This window comes from Uloborus diversus, chromosome 7 (genome assembly GCF_026930045.1).
Source record: "Uloborus diversus isolate 005 chromosome 7, Udiv.v.3.1, whole genome shotgun sequence".
NCBI classification, from domain to species: Eukaryota; Metazoa; Arthropoda; class Arachnida; order Araneae; family Uloboridae; genus Uloborus; species Uloborus diversus.
Window position 1 is genome coordinate 43,939,717 of NC_072737.1, and position 24,979 is coordinate 43,964,695.

The following is a 24,979-nucleotide window of genomic DNA, read 5'->3' on the forward strand; positions in this document are numbered from 1 at the left end:
CAAAGTGAAATGGTGGAATATTTACGCTGTTTTTCGTACCACCTATCTGGTACGAATATCTAGTTTTCTTCCTCTGAACTATCAGGAAAATTCGTTTATCTGGTTACCGCATTTTTGCGCAGCAGTTTCACCCGTCAGATGGAAAAATTGGGAAGGAATTCCCCTGACATTTCCAGAAATTTCAATAATTTGACTTTCCCTGACCATTTTCGATGATTTTCATTTTCCCTGACATTTCCAGGTTTTTCATATTTTCCAGCTGCGTGGCAACCCTATAAGAGTGTGGCCGATACTTTGGTTTTACACAAAAACTAAATAGCCAAAAAAAAAAATCGTTTTCGATGATTTTTGAATATACAGTATTAGGGGATTCTTTGCATTAAATGTTAATGTTTTTGAACACCATAAATAGGAAGGGTAGGGGATTAAGAGTGGACAATAGCTGCTGGAAGAGCAAACTGAACACCTGCTGTTTGGAGGGAATTTAGGGAAAATTGGTAGGGGAAACATTTTGGAATAGGGATTTTTCGCAGGACTTTGTTTATGTAGCGCACAGGATATTCTACTATTTTAACTTGAATTACTGAAGTTTGTTCCAAAGGGGCGATGGATAGGTTGTTTTATGCCGATTGCATTCATGTAGGAGAATATATATATAACTGAAATAAATTACAAAAAGAAATAAAATTTGAATTTTGATAATCTCGAAAATTCAATTAGTTTGGTCCAGAAGTCTTTGATTTTATGACTTTTCTAAAAAGCATTTTGGAGTTTTTTTCTTCTCCATTCATCCTACAGTTATTATTATTTATGCTACTACATTATAATTCAGCAATTTTTCGAAATTGAGTGGTTTTTTGTATAGGATTTTTTTTCCAATATTTTTACATTTTGTAGTGAAGTTGAATACTTCAAACTTTGAATTTTACTTAAGTACAGATTCTAAATATGTTTCTGATAGAAATTATTAAATATTTTTCTTAATTCAAGTATAAACACTTTATTTTAAATTTTTTTAAGGCGTTTTTTGCTTTGGGAAACTTAAAAACTTTTTAAGGCATGAAAATTCAATTTTTTGAAACACATACGAAAATAGCCTATACACTAACTTATGTTTAGAAGAAACGATTAATAAGAGCAATTCATTCAATTACGTGTTCTATCCTTTTGTTAAAACTAAGTTTGCACTGATAAGCTAATTGGTCGATTACCGATTAATTGGCAGCCGGTGACTTGATCCGATTAATCATAACACAAAAGCGAATTAATTGCAAATAGATATTTTTAAAATATGTTTTTTTTTTCAAAGTGACACTAATTTCCATATAGAGTAGCACTACAATTAAATGAAAAAATATTGTAAAATAATAATATTGCTTCAATAATCAATTTATACAGGACAAAAAGTATCGGTTTTTAAAACAAATTGCAAAACGTATGTCGTAGTGTATTTAAAAGATGAATATGAAGACTGAATTTTTTTTTCTCCGAATAGTATTCCCTCAAAAGTTAGAGAAGCGTGGAAAACTGAGACAGAAATGCATATATCCATTTCATAACCACCAACTTTGCTTTTGAACAATAAAAAAATTGTATTTGTGTATTGGGGTATTGTTAAGAAAGTCATATTGCATATGTCCTCGTTCTAAGCATTTTTAGATAATTATAATTAAAAAAATAAATCCATTCGCTAATTAATTAGCTAAAATTGGATATTAATTAAATATTTGGCAGTGTGACCGATAACCATTATGGCCGATTAATTGGTTCATCCCTAGTTAAAATTAAGGACTACTTATTTACTGTTAAGAAATATCCTTTACTGTTAAAGCTTTAGGAATTTCTCCACTATAGTTTCGGTCCGTTTTTAAATTCACCAATTTTCAGAAGAGCTGGTTTTGTGAATTGCTTTATGCTATTTTTAAACTGTTATTCGCAAATTTTAATTCTAGATCGCCGTTTTTTATATTTTTTTAATTAAGTATTAAGAACGCAATAGGTTTTATTTAGTAACATTAGAACAGGACCTTAACCAGAATTTCGTTTCGGGAAAGGTTATACCAGACACATTTCGAGTGAAATCTGATCAAAAAAATTTGAATTCATACGCATTTGATTTCTGTTACAATAAGTTGTTTAAATGAGGGGACGTAGTTTTAAGAGCGTAAAACATGATTAAATCTAAATGCTGATCTATCTATTAAATAAAAAAAAAAAAACTAACGAGTGCACTACATCACTTCAGCCGTGTTGAGTATTCAATGACTTTTCAATAATTTAACTTAGATGCATGCACTCATACGCGCAATGGAAGTAATACTTCTAAAGTTCATATTTTATCTATCGTCCTTCGGGGGTGATGTCCCTCAGAACTACCGTTTTCTGAGGGAAGAAGAGACTCGATAAAGGTACTGTATTTGTAAATATATTTCTATGCTAACTTCAAATTATGACTTTAAAATTTTCATTACAATTTTCATGTTTAGATATGAGCAACTAAACAATGCCACGTCGCAAATGAATGCAATTGTAAATTATTCATTTTGAAGTTCTTAAGTGTGTGAGTGAGAGGTAATTAAGTGACGGGCTATGAAATTAAGCATGGGGAGGGGGGGGGGGGGGGTAGGATTTAAATTGGTACCAGCTGGGCCCCATTCCTGGCAGCGGCAGCCCTGGATCAGATACATTTGTAACACTACCCAAGTAATTAATTTCAGTTCCATTTGTGACTAAAAGTAATGCTATTAAATGCGTAATATTTAGAAGAATAAAAGCTTAATGTTTTCTAAAGGTTTCTGGATAATGAAGTTTTACATGAGATGCTTTAATGGAAATTCTTTTAAATCATAGATGGAAGAATAATAAATTAATGTTAAAATGTAAGTTATATTTATAAAATTTCTTTAGTCTTTTGCAAAATTATCAAAAACTATTCAAATAATTAAAAAATACATTAAAAAATTTAAAACCATGTTTATAAGTAATTATACAATGAAAGAGGAGCTAAAATGTTTCCAATGTAAATATTTGAGTGTAAAATAATGGTTTGCGTTTGTGAATTACAATTTAAAAAAAAATGAACTCATACCAATATCCTATTTTTGTCGTGTCCTTCATCCAGCAGAAGAAATTCTTTCCCATTTTTCGTCTTTACCCATTCATCTTTGAGTATTATGTCCTGTAATTGCTTGGGTAATGGTGGTCTTGTCAACCAAGAGAGAGATTCCCTACACGTGTTGTTCAGAGGGAAAAGAAAAATCCCTATTCTACCCTCTTCTTGCTCTCCCTCAGTTTGATTGACACTAATTCCCTCTGTGGGCGATGCCCACTGGTCAAGTTTCCGCTTGACTGGAGGGGCGAGCGAACCGTGGGTGACACCTTTTGAACTTTTTATCTCTCAAGAAGCAATACCACGTTCTAGATGATATCTGGAATAAATGTAAACTACACGGTAACAGGCTTTGATTCAATTTTGGCCGCCTATCGCCCCAAATGACTGATTTTTAAAAATAGTCTGAAGGATAAAGGTTGTCGCGAGATTTGTTGTCAAACGAGGCAATGAGAAAGCAAAGGGATGTAAGGGGCAAAATTGAAAATTTGGAGATAACCAGATCACATGGCAGGTGAACCTCTCCTCTGTCTAGGGGCAAGAGATGGTACCAGTAGCCCTGGTATGTTCTGTTATACAGCATGATTTAGAAAACAAATTTAATGAAAGCCTACCTGGGACCTTATCTTCAAACGCGTTTTACTTAAAACTGGAAAATGTCCACTTACATCCTTTTACTTCTCACCACCTCAAATGATTTTCAATTTTTGCTCTTTGATTATGCGGGGATGTTTCGATAATTGGGAAATGGGGCGGTGGGTGAATTTTTGGGTGGGTAATTTTATTTTGGTAACCCTATGCAAATATTTCCCTTATCTTTGTTTGCACATGCAAAGGAAAAACATTTCTTGTGCAGGCATTAGTGCAAAATATTTAAGGCCAATGAATTAAGATCAGACTTCTCAACGGGGTTGTTTCCTTCAGTCAAAAGTACGACTTTTAGTAGCTGAAATGGATAGAATAAGCTAAAAAAGAAAAAAAAAAAACATGGAGCTAGAAAAACCTTTTATTTTCTCAAGTTTTTATTTAATTTTTTTAATGTCTGATTTTGGAAATAAGGCGTGGTCTTTATGACGTTATAAGAGATGTACTTTGGCGCGCTGAATGTTTATGCATTGCTAAAAAATGAAGGTTGTCATTAAACAATAATGTTAATAGCAATCATAACGAGAATTTCAAGTGAAGGCTTTTTTACAGCAAACATGAAATTCAATAGTATTATAGTTAGCGATATAATATTTTATCTTTATCTAATGCCTAACTATTGCGCTGATGGCATCAGTGATAAGTATTTCATCACTTGTGATGTCATGAGCAGAAGTGTAAAAAATGAACTTGAATCTGCGCACTGATAAAAATAAATTTTTTGAAACTCTAAACTAAGTCAAATTATTTTTAAAAAAAATGGTTAAAACATATGTTTTAGGCATGCACTTTCAGAAAAAAATACTTTCAAAATTTTGGGAACAACCCAATTATCAAAATCTTACAGCTTTTGCGAAAAGCATAATTTTGTAGTAGCGATTGCTTGTTAGATCCAAGAAGTCACCAGATAGATATGAGAAAATTTTGTGATGGCCGCAAAATACTTTTTTTTGTGGGAGGGAAAAAATGTCAAAAGTTAAACAATAGTACTTGTGTCTAATTTAAGTAATTTCAAATTGAATAATTTTGGGCTGATTCACTTAGATTCTAAAGTTATTTATTTTTTATTTAAGAAGCATTTATGAATTAAAAAAATTTACCGAATATATTTTTCAAATACTCAACATACTGAATTTGAATATTATTTTGATTGAAAGGTCTGCATTGAAAGTTTTGAACTCCAGATGCACATCGAGAATATTCTCTTGGAAAAATTTGGGGAATAATCAAGACAGACCTGAAAATAACCATAAGCCACCTGGCACTTAAAATTGTGCACACTTGAGTTAAAATATACTTCCCTAAGTTTTACCATTTTGAAGTATTTCACCGGCCCTGGAATTTTTTTATGTTGCCAATAACTTATTTTTCTGACAGGTTGTAATCCATTTCACTCCTGATAAGGGTCAACTGTAAGGAAAGTCACTATTTCATGTTTCATTTCCCCCTTTATTATCAACTTATTTGCCTTATTGTTAAAAAAAAAGTCATGAATACAGTCCATTCAATTTTTTTTTTTTTTTTAACTAGGGGGCTCTCCCCTGCTCTCTTATGGTCACCAACCCCCAAGATTGCTTGGCAATCTTAAATGGTCCGCATAGATTTAAATCATCATTCAAAAAGAATCAAATTAAAAACAAGTTACGAGCTCCATTAGGAACAAAAAGCACCCTTTAAAAAAGGTTTTAGCTAACTTGCAGAGCTATAGGTGCTAAGTGGCTCCTGAGCATTGCAAAATGGCAGTTCTGTATGTTTGAAATATTGCTTTCAAATTCATGGTCTCTATAGTTGGAGCAAACTTAACTTGGCAGCGTCTTAATGCTCTCATTAGGATCTGTTTTGCCTTCAGAATGCTGCCAGGTTAGTTTTGCCCCAACTTTAGTAACATATTTTGCTCTTTAGAAAAGGGCTTGAAATGAGTTGAACCCAGGATTTTCCGTTAAAATAGAAACCCTTATATATGCTGTTCTAATTAATTGAGGAAAGTTGGAACAAGCTTCATTTGATGTGGGAAAAAAAATTTTTTTGGAACAACATATAATTCTAAGGGCTTTTGGTAAATCTTTTATCCCAGTAAGAGGCAATTTACATGAAGTTTTATTTTAAAAAATTATAAGAAAACTAATACAAAATTCAAAATAAAAAACTCCAAGCATAAACCCCCAGGGCTTGAAGTAATTTTGTACCAAATTTCAAGGCTGTAGGTGGTATGGGGTCTCCTGGATGCGGGTCCACCACGGGCTTCCTTTCAATTTCTTTGAAGTTACTTTTTTTTAATATATAGAGAAATGTGGCTACTTAATTAGAAGTGTCTATGGGCCACTTGATACTGATTTTTTTTTTTAAACTCCCAATTCAAAATAGAGATAATCTTAAAGCAATTCTTAAGTAAAATTCAAGGCATATTTTAGTATTATATAAATTCATACTTTTATGCATCAATGATGTAACGCTTACAGTTTATTTTAACGTGTTATTGAAGGTAATAAACAAATTATAATAGGCTTTAACAAAAAAATTCATTTATTGGAACAACAGTTATTTCTTTCTGGATCAACATTCTCTTCCGAAATCGCCTTTTTAATACAAAAACTATTTTGAGTGATATCATAAAAAGTGCTTCTACAATTACTGTAATTTTCATATCAGTTACTTTGACACTCCCAGCATACTTTTGCTTGAATTATACTTTAAATTACTCTAGCCGACCCCCTTCCTTTTCTACCATGAGGCTAAAAAAATTAGAAATTCGGTAGTAAGAAAACCTCAATAAAATAGTTGCATTGTTACCTAAAATCCATATCTTAATGGATAATAAGGGTTTATTTAATAATAATAAAAAAGACATCTCACTGCCAATTTAAAGGAAAGTATTATTTTACAAATTGAAAGTTAAATGGCACAATAATAGACATTATTTTTAAATACCTGATGCCACAGTTTCAAAAGTGTTAAAGCACAGTTAATGAACTATTTAATAATACAAAGGTACAAAACTACTTGAATGAACATCAGGAATTGTTTTCTAAACAAGAGAGAGAACAGAAGTCTGTTTTGCAGAGAGTTAGTAAAATTTACTAATTGGTAAACATGCACAAATCCAATTATTACTTCAAAATAATTTTACAATTACTGTATCACTTCTACAAAAGCAGCATCCAAATGAACAAACTTTACATTCGTTGATTGTTTGTAATGTAGAAGGATGTTGAGAAAAATTGCTGTGAAAAACTCCATTTTTATTCACATTTTTTTTTTTTGGCACACTTTAAAATCTGTGGCATAGGTATAGAGTTGCCAACAATACATCAAAATATGTCAGAAAGTATTCAATTTGTTACTTTAAACCCAAAGAATTAAAACTATTTCAATGCAATTGTCCTCCTTAAACTGCAACACAATCCACAACATAAAATAAAAGGTTCTTTAAATGTAAGAGCATTTCCCTTTACTTTGTTTTAGTATCAACTTCCAAGGTTCTTAGTGTTGTTTTCTTCTCACAGCGAATCATTTCTGTAAGGAATTGAAAAATTCAATTGGATTCAATAGTCATTTCTTTGATGAGTTCAGAGAATAACCAACAGATCAAAGCTAAATAAAAACTTAACCTTTTCATTTTTGGCAATCACATTTATGGGAAAAAGAACTTGATTTCAAGATTGCTTTTGTTGGAGTAGACTAGAGCTGTAACAAACATGCAAACATTTCAAAATTTTCAGCATCTGTAGTTGGCAACTCTAAATTTTCAAATTCAAAGGAATTCAAAAAGAAAAATCAACAGTACCTTGGAACTTACATCCAATTGAATGTAAGTGAGCGAAGTCCACAGCAAAGCTGTTTTCCACATGTTGCTTAATGTGCACTTCTTGATAATCTTTGTCATTTGCATTTGACAATAAAACTTACCATTTTCTGCTGTGTAAAGTTATCAGTCAAATAATAAGTTCAAAGTAAACAAGGATTTCAGTATTTGTGCATAGATGTTACAGAAATTACCAGATATATCAGTGATGAACTGAGAAAAACTGCAGGATTAAAACATAACAATATAATTTTAATTTATTTACCTAAAAAATAAAAATAGAAGAATAGATAATTTATATCTATATGCATTTGTACAACTTTAAACAACTTGTAAGAAGTCTTATATAACAACAGCCAATAATATTTGGCTTTTAAATGGCAGATGTATGAAGTTTAAAATGCCTTAAGCATAACTTTAAAGCACATAAGTTATTCTGAGCTGGGAGTTTTGATGATATACACAAGTGAAGACAAGCATTATTTTAATTTTATATTAATTTTCAGCAGATAATAGTGGAGAATTTGTTATATTAGCATTTTCTATCCTTTCATTATCATCTGGTATAGTTCTCACACCATCTTGTGTATTTGCAGTGAGATCACTAGTATTTTCTCCACTTTCTATAGTACTTTCTGTTAAATGATTTGGTAGTATTGGAGACTTCATATTGTCTAAATTAATTTTTTCATTTAAAACAGTTGGAGTATTTAGACTGTCTGACTGATTTGACGTTATATTTTCAAGATTGACCGTGACTATCTGTTTTGATGCAGGTGTATTTGTAACACTTTCCAAAGTAACTAGAGCAACATCATCTTTGGGATGCGTCATCTCGGGTATGTCTGAAACATTTTCATTATTAACCGAGTTATCTATCACCATAGGTGTGTTTGAAACACTTTCGTTATCTATCATGGCTACATCATCTTTCAACAATGGGGTGTTTGAAAGACTTTCAGAATTAACCATAGCTATATCATCTAGCCTCGTAGGTGCAACTGTTGGGCTAACAATGTCAGTATTGTCTATCATTGTAGATACTGTACTACTATCAATAACTGTACTGTCCATTATTGCTGGTGCTATTGTATTATTATTGTTAGCCATATTGTCTTGTGAGGAAGAGGTTATTGTACTTTCAAAGTCTGATTTATCATCTGAAGACTTCATACTATTAATATTAGTTTCATCTTTGATTGAATGCGATAGAGTACTATCTAGTAAATCAGATGCAACTTCACTAGCTTGCACATGTGTAGCAACTTCATTATCTTGAGACACCGGAGTATTTACAATATCACAATTTGTATTCATAGGAGCATTTTGTACTTCCACATCACTGGAATTTTCTGTCGGAATCGGATTCTCTGTTTCTGAATTAGGGTTTACTGGAGGTTGCTGAGCAGCATGAGATTGTTCGTAGCTTTGGAATTTCAATTCTATTTCGAAACGTTTTTGCTCTTGGAATTCACGCTCCTCTGAAAGCGTGCGGCCCCATCGAGATCTTTTCCGAGCATCTCTATCCCTTTTTGTCGTACCTGAAGAGTGTAGCAATTGCATTGAATCATTTGAAGATTTCTTCTCTTCACTTTCCACTCCAGACAGCGCAATAGTATTTTCAGTCTTAACATCTTCAGGTTTGAGGGTGGTAGAATTTTCTTTCTCAGCATTTTGAGCTTTTAGCTTTTGTAATCTACTTTCTTCTAGCTTTTCTAATCTACTTTTTTCTAGCTTTTTACTTAGTGAAATACTAGGTTTTTGGTCCCTTTGATAAAATTGCAATTTAAACATATCATGCATCAAACTCTTACTTAATTTAGGTTTATCAGTTTTCTTATCACCTTTATCAGAACTAAACTTATCACCTTTCACAGGAGAGTTGTTTTTGTCTGAACTAAAACTGGTTTCGTTATTATTTCCCTTTTCCATTTCGGACAAACGTCCACCACGATTCCACTGATCCATGCTATCATCCTGCCTATTGCCATCATTAGTTCTAGGCAAATGAGCTGAATTTGTTTCAACATCATCAGATGTTACCCAACTGTCGCGATTCCAATCATTGCGAAAGTGACGATCTCCGTCTCTTTCGAAAGGAGGATTATCACGATTATACCAATTTCTACCTTCATGAGGGTGCATTTCATTTCTGTGCGGTGTAGGAATTCTAGGACCCAGGGAACCTGCTGCATGCATTGCAAATTCCATCTCCATTCTGGGATGCATACCATGCCCTCCAATTCCTCTTGGTCCACCCATCCTCATTGGATATGGTGAACCCATATGCATGCCCCGTGAAAATCTGGGACCTTGCATTGGACCCGGTGGTGGTGGTCCCAGCATTCGGGGCATATTTAAAGGAATTCTTGGAAATTCTGTGATTGGAAATCTAGGTCCAGGTCCTCCAGGAGGGATTTCAGCTCTAGGATATTCCTGATCCATAGAAGACTCATCATCTGTACTGATAACCATTTCAACTGATTTGTCATGACGAGGAGAAATGCTTCGATTTCCTAATGAATCAACGTTTGCAGAATTTCTATCACTTCGATCTTTTATAGGGGTATTAGGTTGAGTTGGAGATGATTCGTGAAAAGGTGGCCGGTTTCCAAACATATGTAAATGTGTTCCTGATTGAGGGGGCACTATAGATCGAGGAGCAGATGAGTTAGGTTGACCAGATTCGGCATCAAAGGAAGTATTAGAAAGCTTTGGCATCCATGGAAACTGAGAATTTGGAATAATGTGACCTTGACCTGGAGGCCTTACACCAGGAGGAGGGATGGTAAAATTCACATTAGGTGGAGGATATGGTATTGGTGCAATTGCAGTAGATACTGGAGGAGGAACAGACAGCATAGATCTGGTAACATTATGGACACTTAACTGCGCATTGAACTGGCTGAGAGTAGATCCTGCAAGTGTAGATGAAATAGAAAGTGAAGTAGATGCAGCTGATGATGTTGGAAGAACATTTGGAGAAGAAACACTTGTTCCATCCTCTTCTGTTGGAGTTGCATCACCAGTAGTAGTCGTTGCTGCAACCATAGGTGATCCTAAAATGTGATCTGCTCGTGGGATATTTTTCAAACTTGGTAAGGTAGAAGTAACAGGTGGAGGAACAGATCGAGAAACCATCTGTGGAACTCCACCGACCATTTGAAGAGGTTGATTATTCAAAATATTTTGAGCTTGCGGCTGAACCATTAGCATTGGGTTTGGCGGTGGTATTCCCATGGGAACTTGCATTACCATTGCTTGAGGAGGCAACAATCCTAAATGAGAGGAAAAAAAAAATAAGCATATACAAGTTCATAAATGCAAACATTCTTATAATTACTTCCTCCTGAAATGGTAAACGCAGTCAACATCAATGATTTTTTTCATTGTGCAATGTCAAGACCGCTTTAACGATACAGAATTTTGTGAGGATGCACCAATTTAATTACTATCATTCCCCTTTTTGAGCACACAGTAAACCTTTTAGCTCTTATTGTAGCTGAAATGAAATCATTTATGCATATTTCAAGTTAACAGCAGCAATTATTTTGCCTTTACTCTCTTATTTGTTCAAGAAGTTGATAGGAAAACTTGGGTTTAACAATTTCCTCTTTTCTTTTCCCGGTTCAAGAAACAAATTTCTAAAAAGTTAAACAAATAAGAGCATTAAAAAAAAAGATTTTCTTCAGCTACTTTTCTTTAAATTTTTTTTTTTTTTTTTTGGATCTTCAAATGACTTTCCTTCTTGTCCAGCTTGAAAGTTACATTTTTTACTTTCAGGAGCTTTTTTTGTGACAGGAACTAAGTTTACTTTCATATAATTTAAGAGTAATCACTTATTGCAGGCTCAGCGTGCATTTCTTTTAAAAAATCAAGCATAGAAAAATCAGGGTTCATATCCTTTAGGGAGAAAAAAAATTCAAGCACTTTTCAAGGCAAAAATTTCTTTTTCAAGGCAATATCATAAATTTGTACTAAAAATATTGTAAGCAGATTTTATTTAATGCAAACATATAATAGGAAATAATATAAAAAAGTAAAGGAAAACCAAATTGCCTTTTCTACAACAAGAGACTCTGATTAAAAAAAAGATCTACTGTGTCGAAAGCTTTCCTGCAAATGTCTGAAAAGCTCGGTCATAAAGAGGAGCAGGTCCCATGAGGTTTAATTTTGAAATCTTCACATTCAAAGAAGTATATTTTATAGAATACTAGCTGTACCCGCACGGCGATGCCCGTGCTAAGAATTTAAAGGAAGTCCATTGAATAAAAAAATCCACTTCCCTCCCGCCTGTTTTTACGCCAAGTTTGATGCCTACGGCGGCTCTTTAAATACATTTGGCAGCGGTATTAACTAATCAATTTCTATCTTTTTCGTATTTTCTATACCTATTTTCAGAAATCACGGTACATCTAGGACAAAAAGGAAATCCCGTATCCCGTACGAAAAAGGATTCAACTCCTTAGCAGAAAAACAAAACAATTAAAAAACTCGGTACATCTAGGACAAAAAGGAAATCTCGTACCCCGTATGAAAAATTTAACTACAGAAAAGCTATCGTCTGAGAAAAGGAAAAAAAAAATTTATAGAATATGTTTTTGAGTCAGAATCCAAAATCCGGAAAGGTTGTGGAAGAATAAACATGCAACGAAACAGCTTACTTTATAATATTTTTTTAATGACTTTCAACCATTGTGCTGATTCTCCAGTCATCTATCACTGACAGCGGAAGTTCCCATACCGTACTGGTCGCTTTTTTTTGTGAATCTTAATAACCAATCTGAATTTTTCATTCTAAAGGTGATGAAATATAATGGCAACTAAGCATGCTGTTTCATCTAAAGTTTTTTAATATAAGAAAAAAAAAGTTTCTGATAATTAAAGAAAAAGTAAAGATTCTCGGTATGTTTGAACAACTACACAGCGCATCGAAGGTAGTACAAAAATTAGGTTTGAGTAAATTTTTCAATACATACAGTTATAATTTCAAACGAGCTGATGTATGCATCACATGACTTCCTCTTACTTCAGTTTTAATGTCATTTTTCCCATTATTGGCAATTTTAATGTAATTCCATAGTTTACTCTCTAAATATCACCACCAGTGGCCAAATTAAAACCAGATTTAAAAAAAAAAAAAAAAAAAATTAAAAAATTAATTTGAATTTTTGGCATCTTGAATTCAAATTATGTTTTTCGCAATCACGAGCGTGTGTGTTTGTGTATGCGCATGTGTGTGGGTACGTGGGTGCGTAAGTGTATTTATGCATGTGTGTGAGTGAGTGTTGTGTACGTGCGTGTGCGTGTAGGTGTTCGTGTGTGTGTAGGCGTTCGTGTGTCTCTGTGTAGGCGTTCGTATGTGTGTGTAGGCGTTCGTGTGTGTGTGTGTGTGTAGGCGTTCGTGTGTGTGGGACATGGACGCCACCGCCCAGCAAAAGTGGATTTCGGGGGACAGTGCTCAGGACCAGCCGCGCCGCCGCCGGTGGACGGTGGTGCTGCAGGCCTGGTCCAAGATGAAAAAGGCACGGACGCCAAAAACGGTCAAGTGAGAACAATAAGCAATCGTGATTGCTCAAAAAAAATTCGCCAAATTTGTCGCCAAGTTGGCGACTAAAAGACTAGCGATATATCGCCAAGTGTCCGCCAAATTTCAACACCACTTGAGTATACATCGAAATTAACAATGATTTCCCCCCAAAAAGGGGCAAAAGACCCCCTTAAAAACACCCGAAAGCAAACAAAAGGGGAGGTGCAAAACTAGACCCCACTAGGAGTCTATGTACCAAATTTCAACTTTCTAGGGCATACCGTTCTTGAGTTATGCGACATACATATGCACATACATACAGACGTCACGAGAAAAGTCGTTGTAATTAACTCGGGAGATGTCAAAATGGATATTTTGAGTGTTTATACGTTCTTAGGCACTTATCCGGGTGTGATCGGGTTGAAAAAAAAACTCAACATTAATTTGGGGATGAGCAAAATGAAAATTAAGGCCGAATTTTGAACAGGGTTGGCCGGATTGGACCCAATGGTTTTTTTTTTTTTGAAAAAACCCATTATTTAGCCCACTTTTGGGTTTTTTAAAATTTTCTCAGAAGTTTTTAAAAAAATTCATTTAAATACTTTCACAATTTAAACTTTTTTATTTGTTCTTCACCACAGACAATGGACATAAAAAATGAATTTTGAACCTTAATAGTATTTAACTCTTAACGGCATTAAAAAATATTTCAGGTACTTCAAAGACTTTAAATAAATATATTTAACTTTTTTCTTTAACTGGTCAATAAATAACTCAAATTATCTTGACTAAGTCCTGTCACGTCTGATTTTCTCAATATTTGTAGATTGTACAGAGGAAACTACTCTAGCTAAAAGGCTTTCATTTGAATTATTTTCTGCAAACCAACAGGTCACAATTCTCGAATAAACAAGGTATATTTTTTAGAAATTAACAGGTGTTACAAACGGTCGGACAGAAAACAGAATAGGATGTAGAGTACTTTCATTTCCTTACGAAAAAGTTTAATATTTCTTAGTACACAGAAACAGAAAAACAGGCAACATAAAATTCAAAGAAATGTCTTGATTAAGCTGGAATTCAGTAAAAAGGGATTTAAACTACTTGAGGTTCTACAGTAGTTTTGCATAACAAAATGAAATGCAATAAAGTAAAATTCAAAAAAAAAAAAAAAAGTAGTAATTAAAAACAAACAAACGAACAATAGATTTTATCAATCAAGAAGTAACTTTGCCTTAACTGTTGATAATCATGGAAACTAAAAAATCTGAAACTTCACCGTTCTTGGGTTTCATCGTCTTTTATACTTTTCTTCAGAAAATGCTGAATTTTCCAGCTTTTTTTTACCCTAAGACAATTTTTGTGCTTTGTCCATATACTTACGCTACAATATGCTACATGTACCCACATTTTCCCTAAAAAAAGACAACCCCCCCTATTTCTCTTAAAAAACCCAGCTTTAGTTGGGTTTTATTTAAAAAAATCCAAAAAACCCTGGGTCCATGGGCTTTTTAAAAAAAACCCGGGTTTTTGCCAACCATGATTTTGAGTAAAATTTTTTTCGCGAATACAATACTTCCTTTTTTGTAAAAGGAAGTAAAAAACATTTTTAAAAGCATGCACCCAAACCTGTTTTTATGCGGTGGATAGGGACCGCATAAAAAAAATTGTTTGAAATTTCACGAGTAGCTTTAAAAAGTTGCTTTTGCAACACAGTTAAAAAATATTTTTTGTGTGATGGATAGGAACCGCATAAAAAAAGTTTCACATAGAAAATAATCAAAAAACTTACAAAATTGTAATATTTAAACAAAACCAAAATAAACCAAGTGGATAATTTTTGCCGAGTACTTGGACAAAATTTCCCGTATAAGGAACATTTCGGGAGGTCATAGTGACTTCCCATTGGGGTGCCTATGTCGTCACTTGAAGATACTACCTTGCACTTGTTTTACAAATAATTTCGTCAATTAAATCCAAATCTGATTGAAATTTTAATATACTGCGCAAAAAAAAGTTGGTACAAAAAAAAAAAAAAAACGCATAAAAACAGGTTTGGGTGTATACATAATTTAGTTTTAATATTGCAGAGTAACCTTTACTCTATGCAAAATGCAAACATTAAGAAAATGGAAGTTGCTCTCGTACTGTGGATTGAAGAGACCAGGAATAGGGGTGTTACCATAGATTGAAACAAGATAAAAGAGAAGGCAACTGTAATCATAAATATCCTCACATAAATAATAGCCAATGATCGAGTAACTCACGTGTTTCAACAGTGAAACTCGTGCCACGGCATGATAATTTGATATCTTTTGAGAATGTTTAACATGAAGGGAAAGGCTTTATTGTGACAAGGCTGACCTCGATCTAATAACTTAACTGCTTTACTGGTACAGTGTGACTATCGATTAGATGGAAAGGCAAACAACTGGTTTACAGGCAGAAATGGACACATCTGTAAGTTTTCAGGGATGCCAGCTTTTGCAGATGTATGTTAGCCTCTAAATTAAGCTGAGTCACATTCAAACAAGAGGAATGAGAGCATAAAATTCTTACTTTTCCCCCTTATTCAGATAGACTTCTCTTAACTGGACGTTTGTCAATTCCATACAATCCGTGGGCAGACTGTAAGACTGTGTCACTTCAGGGGAATGAAGAAACAAAAAAAGGTCAACAATGAATGCTACCTACTGGAGTTTAGGGTTAATCAACTGGAGTGAGGGTTTCAATTTCAACCAAACAGGCAATGGCTTCGTTCAAATGTAGAAGTAATTTTCACCCGTCATACCTTGACAGGCGACTTTTTGGTATTAGAATAGCAATCTAATATTTCAGCTAAAATGATCATCTTTAAAGTATAATTACGGTATTTTCTGCATAGCTCTATTACAATGCAAGATTTTTTTATTACAGTACTCCTGGCTATCCGCAAGTCATTTAAAAATCAGGAACATGTATTTTTTAAGTAAAAAACAAATACCATAGGCTGTTTTTGTTTTTTACATATTTATTGTGCTTTCTTCATTGTACATACACTTGTTCTTAATTAATGTTAAGTTCTGTTGTGCAAAAAATGCAAAACATTTTTGCCGTACTTTATAGAATATTTTCAGTTTCAAGAAAGTATTATGCATCAATACAGCAAGTTTTTTAAGGAAGTACAATTTTTACCTTATTTGCCTCTTATTTTAGCCTTTTTGCAGTTTACATGTGATTTTTATTATCCCCAACATGTGCCACCTGATTCCACGGATAATCGGGAGTTTACTGTACTACATAAGGTAACGCACGAGTAGTAGCTACAGTTAAGTATATTTTATGTCTTTTTTAAACTGTGGGTCTACAATATTAATTCCAATTTTTTAGCTCAATGAACGTATTATAGCCCAACTATTCCTGAATCATCCCATTTTTTAAAAACGTCAGAATTTAAATTTTTTCAATTTTTTATCAATTTTTTCCCAAACTTCAAATTTGATCCAATAGTGGCCACTCCGAAATCGGAGATTTTCAGTAGTGGCCATCTGACATCCTTTCCTTAGAATTCACATTACTCACTTTAAATTCAAATAACTGATGGATAAAATTGATTCAATATGATAGTTACATTAAGTACCAATATATTAATCACATTTTTATTGTACATTTCTTTCTTCAAAGAGCATATGTACTTAGGATAAAATAAAAAGTTTTTAGTAGAAAATTTGTATTTTTTTGTACGCTAATGTAAAAAACAAAGTAAAAGAAAATGAATGTACTTATATAAGTATTCTACATATGAATTTTGGTAAGTATGAAGTGAATAATTATTATCACAACGAAATCATCTTTACTAATAAAAAAGCGGAAAGTGTGTCTGTATATCTGGATCTCTGTCTGTCTGGATGAATGTGACGCGCATAGCTCCTAGACCATTCGGCCGATTTTCATGAAATTTGGCAAAGTTAGTTTGTAGCATGGGGGTGTGCACCTCGAAGCGATTTTTCCAAAATTCGATTTTGTTTGTTTTCTATTCCTATTTTAAGAACATTTTCTGTAGCAAAATTTTAAGATGGACAAGTAAATTACCAAGTTATCATAACGTGGAACCGTAACATGGGCAAGCCAATTGGCGAGAAACTCACCATACATTATTTGTAAATACATAGGCGAACCAAAACATCTTTTAATTCTTCTACTACGGGCAAAGCCATGTACCACTAGTTCATAAGAAAATAGTAAGTACACAATTCAATGTAATTCTAGGACAATTTGTTTCCTACAACTTACCAAGGTATCAATGGTTATAGGAAATTGGTAGCATAAGTTTTCAATACTACTAAAGGCAGGGTGTCCATGCACCTAGAAATCATGGATTTCGGCTATGATCAAAAATGGTCATGGAAAGTCATGATTTTCGGCAAAAAATGCTCAAAAATCATGGAAATTGACAATTGGTCATGGATTTTGAGTTCAAGAACATGCATATTTATCGAATTCTACACATTAGCTTAAACTTACGCATCTTGGCCATTTTTTTATGCTATTATGTGTTAATCCCAAATTTTCACACATTTCTAAATCCGATTGCATCCGCTTCTTTAATACTCGCTCATTTTTCTTTTCCTTGTGATTTTACCTTTTGGACATTTATAATTATGTATTTAGCATTATTTTTAACCCTCTTTATATGTCTTAGTGTGTAGTTGAGGCCTTTTAGACTTCTAATTTTGCCGATCGCATTCGATGCAAAAACTTTAAGCCATCCGTGTTGATTCAAGAGACTCATAAAAATTATCATTAATTCACAGCATGTCTTAAGTTAATGAAGATCTTTGGAAAATAAAATTAAACTGAAAAATTAATTATGGATGTTTTGTACATCGATAAAATACAGAAATCAGGAAATTTGCGAAGGTAAAATTTTTTAAAAAGTCCGTAAAGGTTACATCTTTCACAAATTCGGAATTTTTACGACATTTGTAACTTTGACGGTAAATATCTGGTATTGTCTGGTATATTATTTTTTAAGTACTTTAATATTTTATTTTTTTCTGATTATTTATGCTATTTATTGTAAACATAATTTTAGTAACTACTAAATTATTGCTAGTCACAGATAATTTAGAAAACTACTAGTAGTACCATGCTTCTATTTTTTATTCGGTAAACTTCGAAGTTTTATCCGGTAAACTAATAATTTCCCTCTTCCCAAAAATTTGAATTTTGGGCGGGGCGCCCAAAGCCAGTGCCTATTAGCAGTCATAAATAAATATGAATCAATAGATTATAAATTGCAAAACTCATACTTACTGACATGATTTAGACTACCAAAGAGAAAATTTTTTCCATAAACAAGTGTTATAACTGGGAATTTTATTATATCATGACTTTTCTAATTTTACTGTGTGCCGCTTACTTCTAATAAGTGTTTTACCTTAAAAAAATCTGTATTTTCAAGAAATGATTGCTTAAATCTAAGAAATTAAAAATTATCTGCTATGCTTAGAAAAGGGATAACTTCGATCAAGCATTATGCCTTTCCCCCTTCATTTTTTTACCTTCTCAGCAAGCAGGTTGCAATCTCTTTTTCGGTTCTAGTAGAATGTTTCTCCTCTTTTTGTACTAGCGTGCCAAATTCCTTTTTTTTTACCAACAAGCTATTTAATAATTCCCCCCTCCCTGTGATATGTGCCCCTAGGCCAGGGCGCTGAAGCAGTGGCCACTACTGGTGCATTTACCTTACTGTGCATACCATACTGTTTTATTTAATCTCTTTCTTCCATAGACCATTGGTTTTGTGCATCACAACAGTATTTTAAGTAGAGTAACACAGCTTTTTCTTTAAATGCAGAAAAAATTACATTCTTTATGTTAGAAACGGTAATATGAGAAATAGCGTAAAACAGTTTGATTGGCGTTTACAAATGTCTAAAATAACTGGGTATGTTTATAAAAAATTTGTTCATACCAGTTTCCACAATGCAAAATTTTGACTAACGCAAAGGGTCTCAGAACAAATCTGGCTCAAGTCGAGGCTTGATTGAAAAAATGAGTGTTTCTTTTCTTTTTGAACTAAAATATAGATAATTTTGAAATGGCCACTTTTACTTGCATCATATAATACTTACTGAAATATGATTGAAAAAATAAACTTCCCAACAAAATATGTAAATTTATTCTACACAGCAGTGGGGCTCAACTTTTTTTTATCCGAGAGCAACGCCTCATATTAAGATGAATCTTGTGTGTGCCAGAACACATATAAAATTTAAATATGCAGTAAATCCTCATTAACCAGGACCCAATTAAATCACACTATTTAGATGTGCATACTACATAAATAAAAGGCGAAATAGCAAAATAATGTATTTTTGTGATGGATATCTATAATTTTCTTCTCAGCAGTTTTATATTTCATTCTCTTGAACTCACATCACTATTTTTACAGTTTACAAGAGTTTAAGTACCTAGGCTCAATTTATAGGTAATTTTGCTAAAAATGTACTTCCAATTAATTCAAACAACTGGGATCCCCTATTAATACGGTTTATGGAGGTTCTACTGTATTTGAAGTTTTTCCCTAGATACCAAGTGGTAAACACGGAAAAGGAAAGAAAATTACAAACTAAGAATAATTGTCAGTATTAATCCATGCTTATTTTAGCAATACAAGATTCCATCCAAATGATCGGTTGTTTTGGAAATTTCAAGAACAGTTTCTGATTTTTAACATCAAACAAAACAAAACGAGCCTTATGGATCAGCTTTTCGAGCCACATATTGCCCACGGGCTGTAGGTTGGGCACCACTGCTCTACACTAAAAGGAGCTGATCCATGGAAAATTATATTTTTTTAAGAAGGAAAATTTGGTCCATTGCTTTTTAGCACTAGAAAAAATAAATAAATAAATAAACCAAATGATAACATAATAAAAAAATAAATTACCTGGCAAATGCAACCCAAATTGAGGTTGCATCAGATGAGGCATAACCATTGGCAAAGCAACTGATGTAGGTGGAATGACGGGAGGTGGTACCATGTTTGGCGCAGTTGTCATCTCATTAAATGGTTTTGATGTTTCATTATTCACCTTACTTAGGTTAACACTTTGCTTTTCCTCACTTGGAGTTTTCTTCAAAGCTAAAATGAATGTTATGAAGTTTCAAAACACATAAAATTGCATGCTAAATAAAAGTCAATTATAACAACAAACTACAAATTTTTAACTTTTAAAATTACTCCAAATAATGATAGTATTTCATAATTATAGTTTTTTTTTATCTTCAGGTAACTCCAAAATCATGCTAAATGGCTAATGGTTTCAATTGAGAAGAACATGATAAAAAGGAAGATGATGCATCATTGAAACAGGGTTTCTGAAGCAAAAGGAATAATACTGCTGTCCTAACCTAAGAAAGCAGTATCTCCATTTTTTGCTCATTTGTAGAGAACTAGTTTTAGTTAGATCTCCAAAGTTTTAATTTTGCCACTTACATCTCTTTGCTTCTCACTGCCTCATACGCATACTTGCCAATATTAGTCCAGTCAATAGGTAGAAAAAAACGGGCTTGCCTCACAAAAAATGGGGTCAAAGATTTTATTTTTTAAATTTGTGTATACTAGTGCCAATATGAAAAAACCAAGTTATCCAACACGAAAGACCTCGGGAGAAGTTTTGGGGGCCGAAAACCCCCCAAAAATTGTGACTTTTTGTAATATTTTCAAAATATCTCAAAAATGGTTAAAATTACAAAAAACTTCCAATGCAAATGTTAAAGAGGATTAAATTTCCTTCAACTTTTGTCATTACAACATTTTTGTAGCATGAAAAGCAAGCGAGTTACAGCTTCTTGAAAGTCACACTTTTTCTGAACCCCCTCAGCGAAGTGCGTGAAAGCGCATCGGATAACGGAGGAAAAAAGGAGAAACGCCGGCTGTCTGACCTTGGAAATCATTTATCTTTCACAACTGAGGGTAAATGCCTCCGTTCCCTTTAACTTAAACAAAACACCCCCATTCCATCCCCCCTTTTTTTTCTCCATATGAGATGAAGCGACTCAATGGCTACTTATGTTGGTCACTTCAGCGTTTGAGCCAGATATGTTTTATCAATTTGTGTGTTCTGTATTACAATTTTTTTCCCTAGAACTGAATACGCCCGACCAAGGTGTTTTATTATTATTATTATTATTATTATTATTATTATTATTATTATTTGCAAAATCAGTTTGCGTGAATGCGAAATAAAGATTGTGAAGGAAAAGGGAATATAAAATCTTCAAAGATGCAGCGCAAAACGGCAAAATGAAGAACATCAGCGTTTTTTTGAAGTTCTTAAAAGAAGTGACAATTCACACTGCCTGTCAAAAATGCTATATCAATGAGCAATCAATCTCTTCCCTTGAAGTTGAACCTAACATGTCAACTAAATTCCTCAAGAAAGATTTCTGACAAATTATAACAACAAGAATCGTCTTATTCAACTTCTTGAGACATATTTCGAAGAGTGTGGCATTGAAGTCAGGCAGACTCAAGATGATGCCGACTTACTTACTGCTCTTTCAAAGGCAAAATAAATTGAAAAGTTTGTTATAGTGGGCTAGAGGATATAGATCTGTTGGTGCTGATGACAGCTTTAGGACAGCCTTTCAGCAACTTGTTCCTTTTAAAACCTGGAAGAGGGAGTACTTGTGATTTGTTTTTTTCCCCACTAAATCTTTTTGACCCCAGCAATATTCTTTTCATCCATGCGTTTAGTGGGTATGATACGACTTCGGCAATCTTTGGCCAAGGCAAAATTAAGTTGTACAAAATAGTCAAAAAAGAAAAAAAAACTCCTGAAATTAAGGAAGCTATTGAAGAATTTAGGGACCCAATCTGTCATCGTGATGCCTTAGCTGCAGCCGGAGAAAACATTTTGCAAATATTATACACAGGTGACGCAAAGTATTTGAACCTATCTTTGGATACTTTGCAATTTAATCTTTTTATGAAACTAGTATACAGGGCGAAGATAAATCTTGCAGGGCTACCTCTAATGTGCGGGGAGGGGGGGGGGGAGGATGCTGGACGTTATCACTCATAATGGTTCTACCAACAAATTCAAAGTTGGTTGGGCAACATAATTGAACCAGAGAAATGGGGTTGGGAACGCAGAAAGCAAGGTCTAATGCATGTTGACACGAAAAGAGATTCAGTTACTCAGAATCTTTTGAAGATTGTGCCTTGTACCTGCAAGAAAAATTGTACTGGAGCCTGTTCTTGTCACAAGGCAGGTTTAAAATGCTCCAGTACGTGCAAACACTGCAGTGGCACAAATTGTGAAAATATTGCAGAAATTTCATCTTTGGATGAGACTGCTGAAGAAGATGATTTGTTCCAAGAGCTTTTGGAATTACTGCAACAAGGAGATGAACAATTAAAGGACCACAGCTTCTTTCTACCCCCTACAGATTCTGAACCGGGAGAACTTGGACCTTCAAAACGGCTTCGAAGAAGATACACAGCGTATTCTGTTGTCCTTTCTTCTATTTGCTTTAAGGTCGAAAGAATCTCTCTGTAATTTAGATCTGTATTATTCTGTCGGTAATTAATCTGTATTAAGCTTCTACATCTTGATTTTCATTTTGAAAGGTAATTCTTTTGGGTTTTTCATGCCTCAAAAAGTCAGTTTCTGCAGAATTTTTTCAAAGTGTTCATTACGTATTACTATTGTACCTTTATTTACGCATTATTATATCTATTGTTTGCTTATTATCACCCTAATATTTATTCATTCACATTTATATTCGAATATTGCATTTTCGCTTGTAATAGAATAGATGGTACGAATTAAGTGCTTTAAATGAATGAGAAGATTTTGTGATTCAATTACAAACTGCAATATAAATCATATGTTATTGGAGTCTGACTGAAGACTACCTCTGTCAGACTAGAAATATTAGTTCGTGAGCGGTGGGGGAGGGTTTATTATTATTATTGTATCAGAGCATAGGATGCATGACTGTGTTGATTGTTTGTTTATTAGCTGCCTAATATTCTTTCCTTCACATTAATACTTAAAAATCGCATCTTTATTTGCAATAATTAGACTAGTATGTACGAATTACATCCCTCAAATGAATGTATATATTGTGTAATCCAGTTATAAATAGCAATTTATCATCTATTATTGGAGTCTGATGAAGACTACCTCTGTCAGATCAGAAAAGTTAGTTCGTGAGCAGTGGGGAAGGTTTTTTTTTTAATTATTGCATTGTCGTATGTGCTTTAAATGAATGTGTATATATGTATTTCAGTTTCATAATACATCGTTTGTTTTTGGAGTCTAGTGGGAACTAATCTGTCAGCCAGAAATGCTACTCTGTGTCTAGCGGTGAGGGGGGGGGGGGGGTGGAGCAAGAAACTCAAACTACTCTAACTGTCGATAAACTCTCTGAAACTAAAGTTTCTATTCAAGTTCTAATAATTATGACGCCTTGCTTTTGGTGTGAAAACTTTTTTTTTTCGGAGTGGAGGAAAACTGCCTATTTTCAAAGAGCTATAGCAAGCTTGTTATTTGTGCTACAAAAAAGTTGTAAATACAAAAGTTGTAGGAAATTTTATGTTCTTTAAACCTTACATTTAAAACTTTTTTCTAAGTTGAACCATTTCGGAGATATTTTGGAAAAAACAAAAAAAGTCATAAATTTTTGTGGTTTTTTCGGCCCCCAAAAATTCTCCCGGGGTCTTTCGTGTTGGATAACTTGGTTTTTCCATGTCGGCACCAATATGTACAAATTAAAAAAATAAAATCTTTGACCCCATTTTTTGCAAGGTAAAATGTATCTATTGACTGGACTATATGTCTACTAGGAAAACCTTACAATCTCCCGTACAAAACCTTACGATTCAATTACAATAGCACTCCAATTTCCTTTACATTTTTAATGAAGTAATTTTATTTACATTACAAGACACATAACTGTACTAGAAAACATAGATGCCCATTGAAAACTAAAAATAGAAATGTCCAAAAAATTACAATATCTTGCTGAGGTACTGTAGTACCTAATTTTGGTCCAACTCATATTGCAAATTAAAAAAAAAAAAAAAAATTATTTTGCCTCCTTACTTTTTAAATGTTTCTACGTAGCAGATTTAGCCTTAGCCAAAACCTCCTTATTAAAATTCTGTTGATAGCAGTATTGTTTCTACATGTTTTTGGCTATTAAAACATTTTCTAAGTTCTCGTTTGATAAAGAAGTTCGGGTTTCAGCTCTTGTTTTCCGAACACAGCTGAATAAATAATCTTTCACATTCAGTTACTGTGTCGTATTGTTAAGATGCACATCATCAATCTAGCTATTCTACTATATTTAAGTGATCCATCTGCTGCTTTAAGTTTTCCCAAAACAAACCACTTTTAACCAACTGCTTCTTTATTTATTACCTCAAAAGGTAAGTCATCAATTTGTAGAGCACAAAATTCTGCTTGGAGTTGATCTTTGGCCTCATCTTCAGTTTTGTTAGAATTTTTGAAACTAATAGCTGGGAATTTATCTAAAAAAATAATGCACATCCATGAAAAACTGCGAAATTTTGTCAATATCCGCAACTTCAGCATGCATTCAATTCAGAAAGTTAGAAGGAACACTGTTAATGAAGCAAAAAGCAAAAATAAATTCACACAAGGCGAGCAACGCCTATTACTCTATTGCCGCACGTCTTTCTAGCCGGCAGGAGTCGATGCTCAGCGAGTTGCTAGAAAGCACGATCGACGCATGGAGGTGGGCTTCACCACTTCCCTCGCTTATGAACAAATAGCGCATGCGTAGAGGCAAGGAGAAAAGTGTTGGATGGTGTTGGAATTCGCATTTCTTCTTCGCGTAAAGGTTAGGGTTTGGATGATCAGTGATCACCATGCGT

At 33.6% G+C, this 24,979-nt stretch overlaps 1 protein-coding gene across 2 annotated transcripts in view; it reads right to left on the reverse strand.

Moving 5' to 3' along the window:
* Positions 1 to 6,286: 6,286 nt before the first annotated feature.
* The window catches only part of LOC129225712 (SR-related and CTD-associated factor 4-like), an 83,878-nt gene continuing 65,185 nt past the window's right edge, over positions 6,287 to 24,979 (reverse strand). For both annotated transcript variants that reach the window (XM_054860200.1, XM_054860199.1), the window contains 2 exons: positions 20,018 to 20,212; positions 6,287 to 10,834 (listed from right to left, as the gene is read on the reverse strand). In XM_054860200.1, coding sequence (XP_054716175.1) covers positions 8,052 to 10,834; positions 20,018 to 20,212 — 2,978 coding nt within the window. In that variant the 3' untranslated portion in view covers positions 6,287 to 8,051. The remainder of the gene's footprint in view (positions 10,835 to 20,017; positions 20,213 to 24,979) is intronic.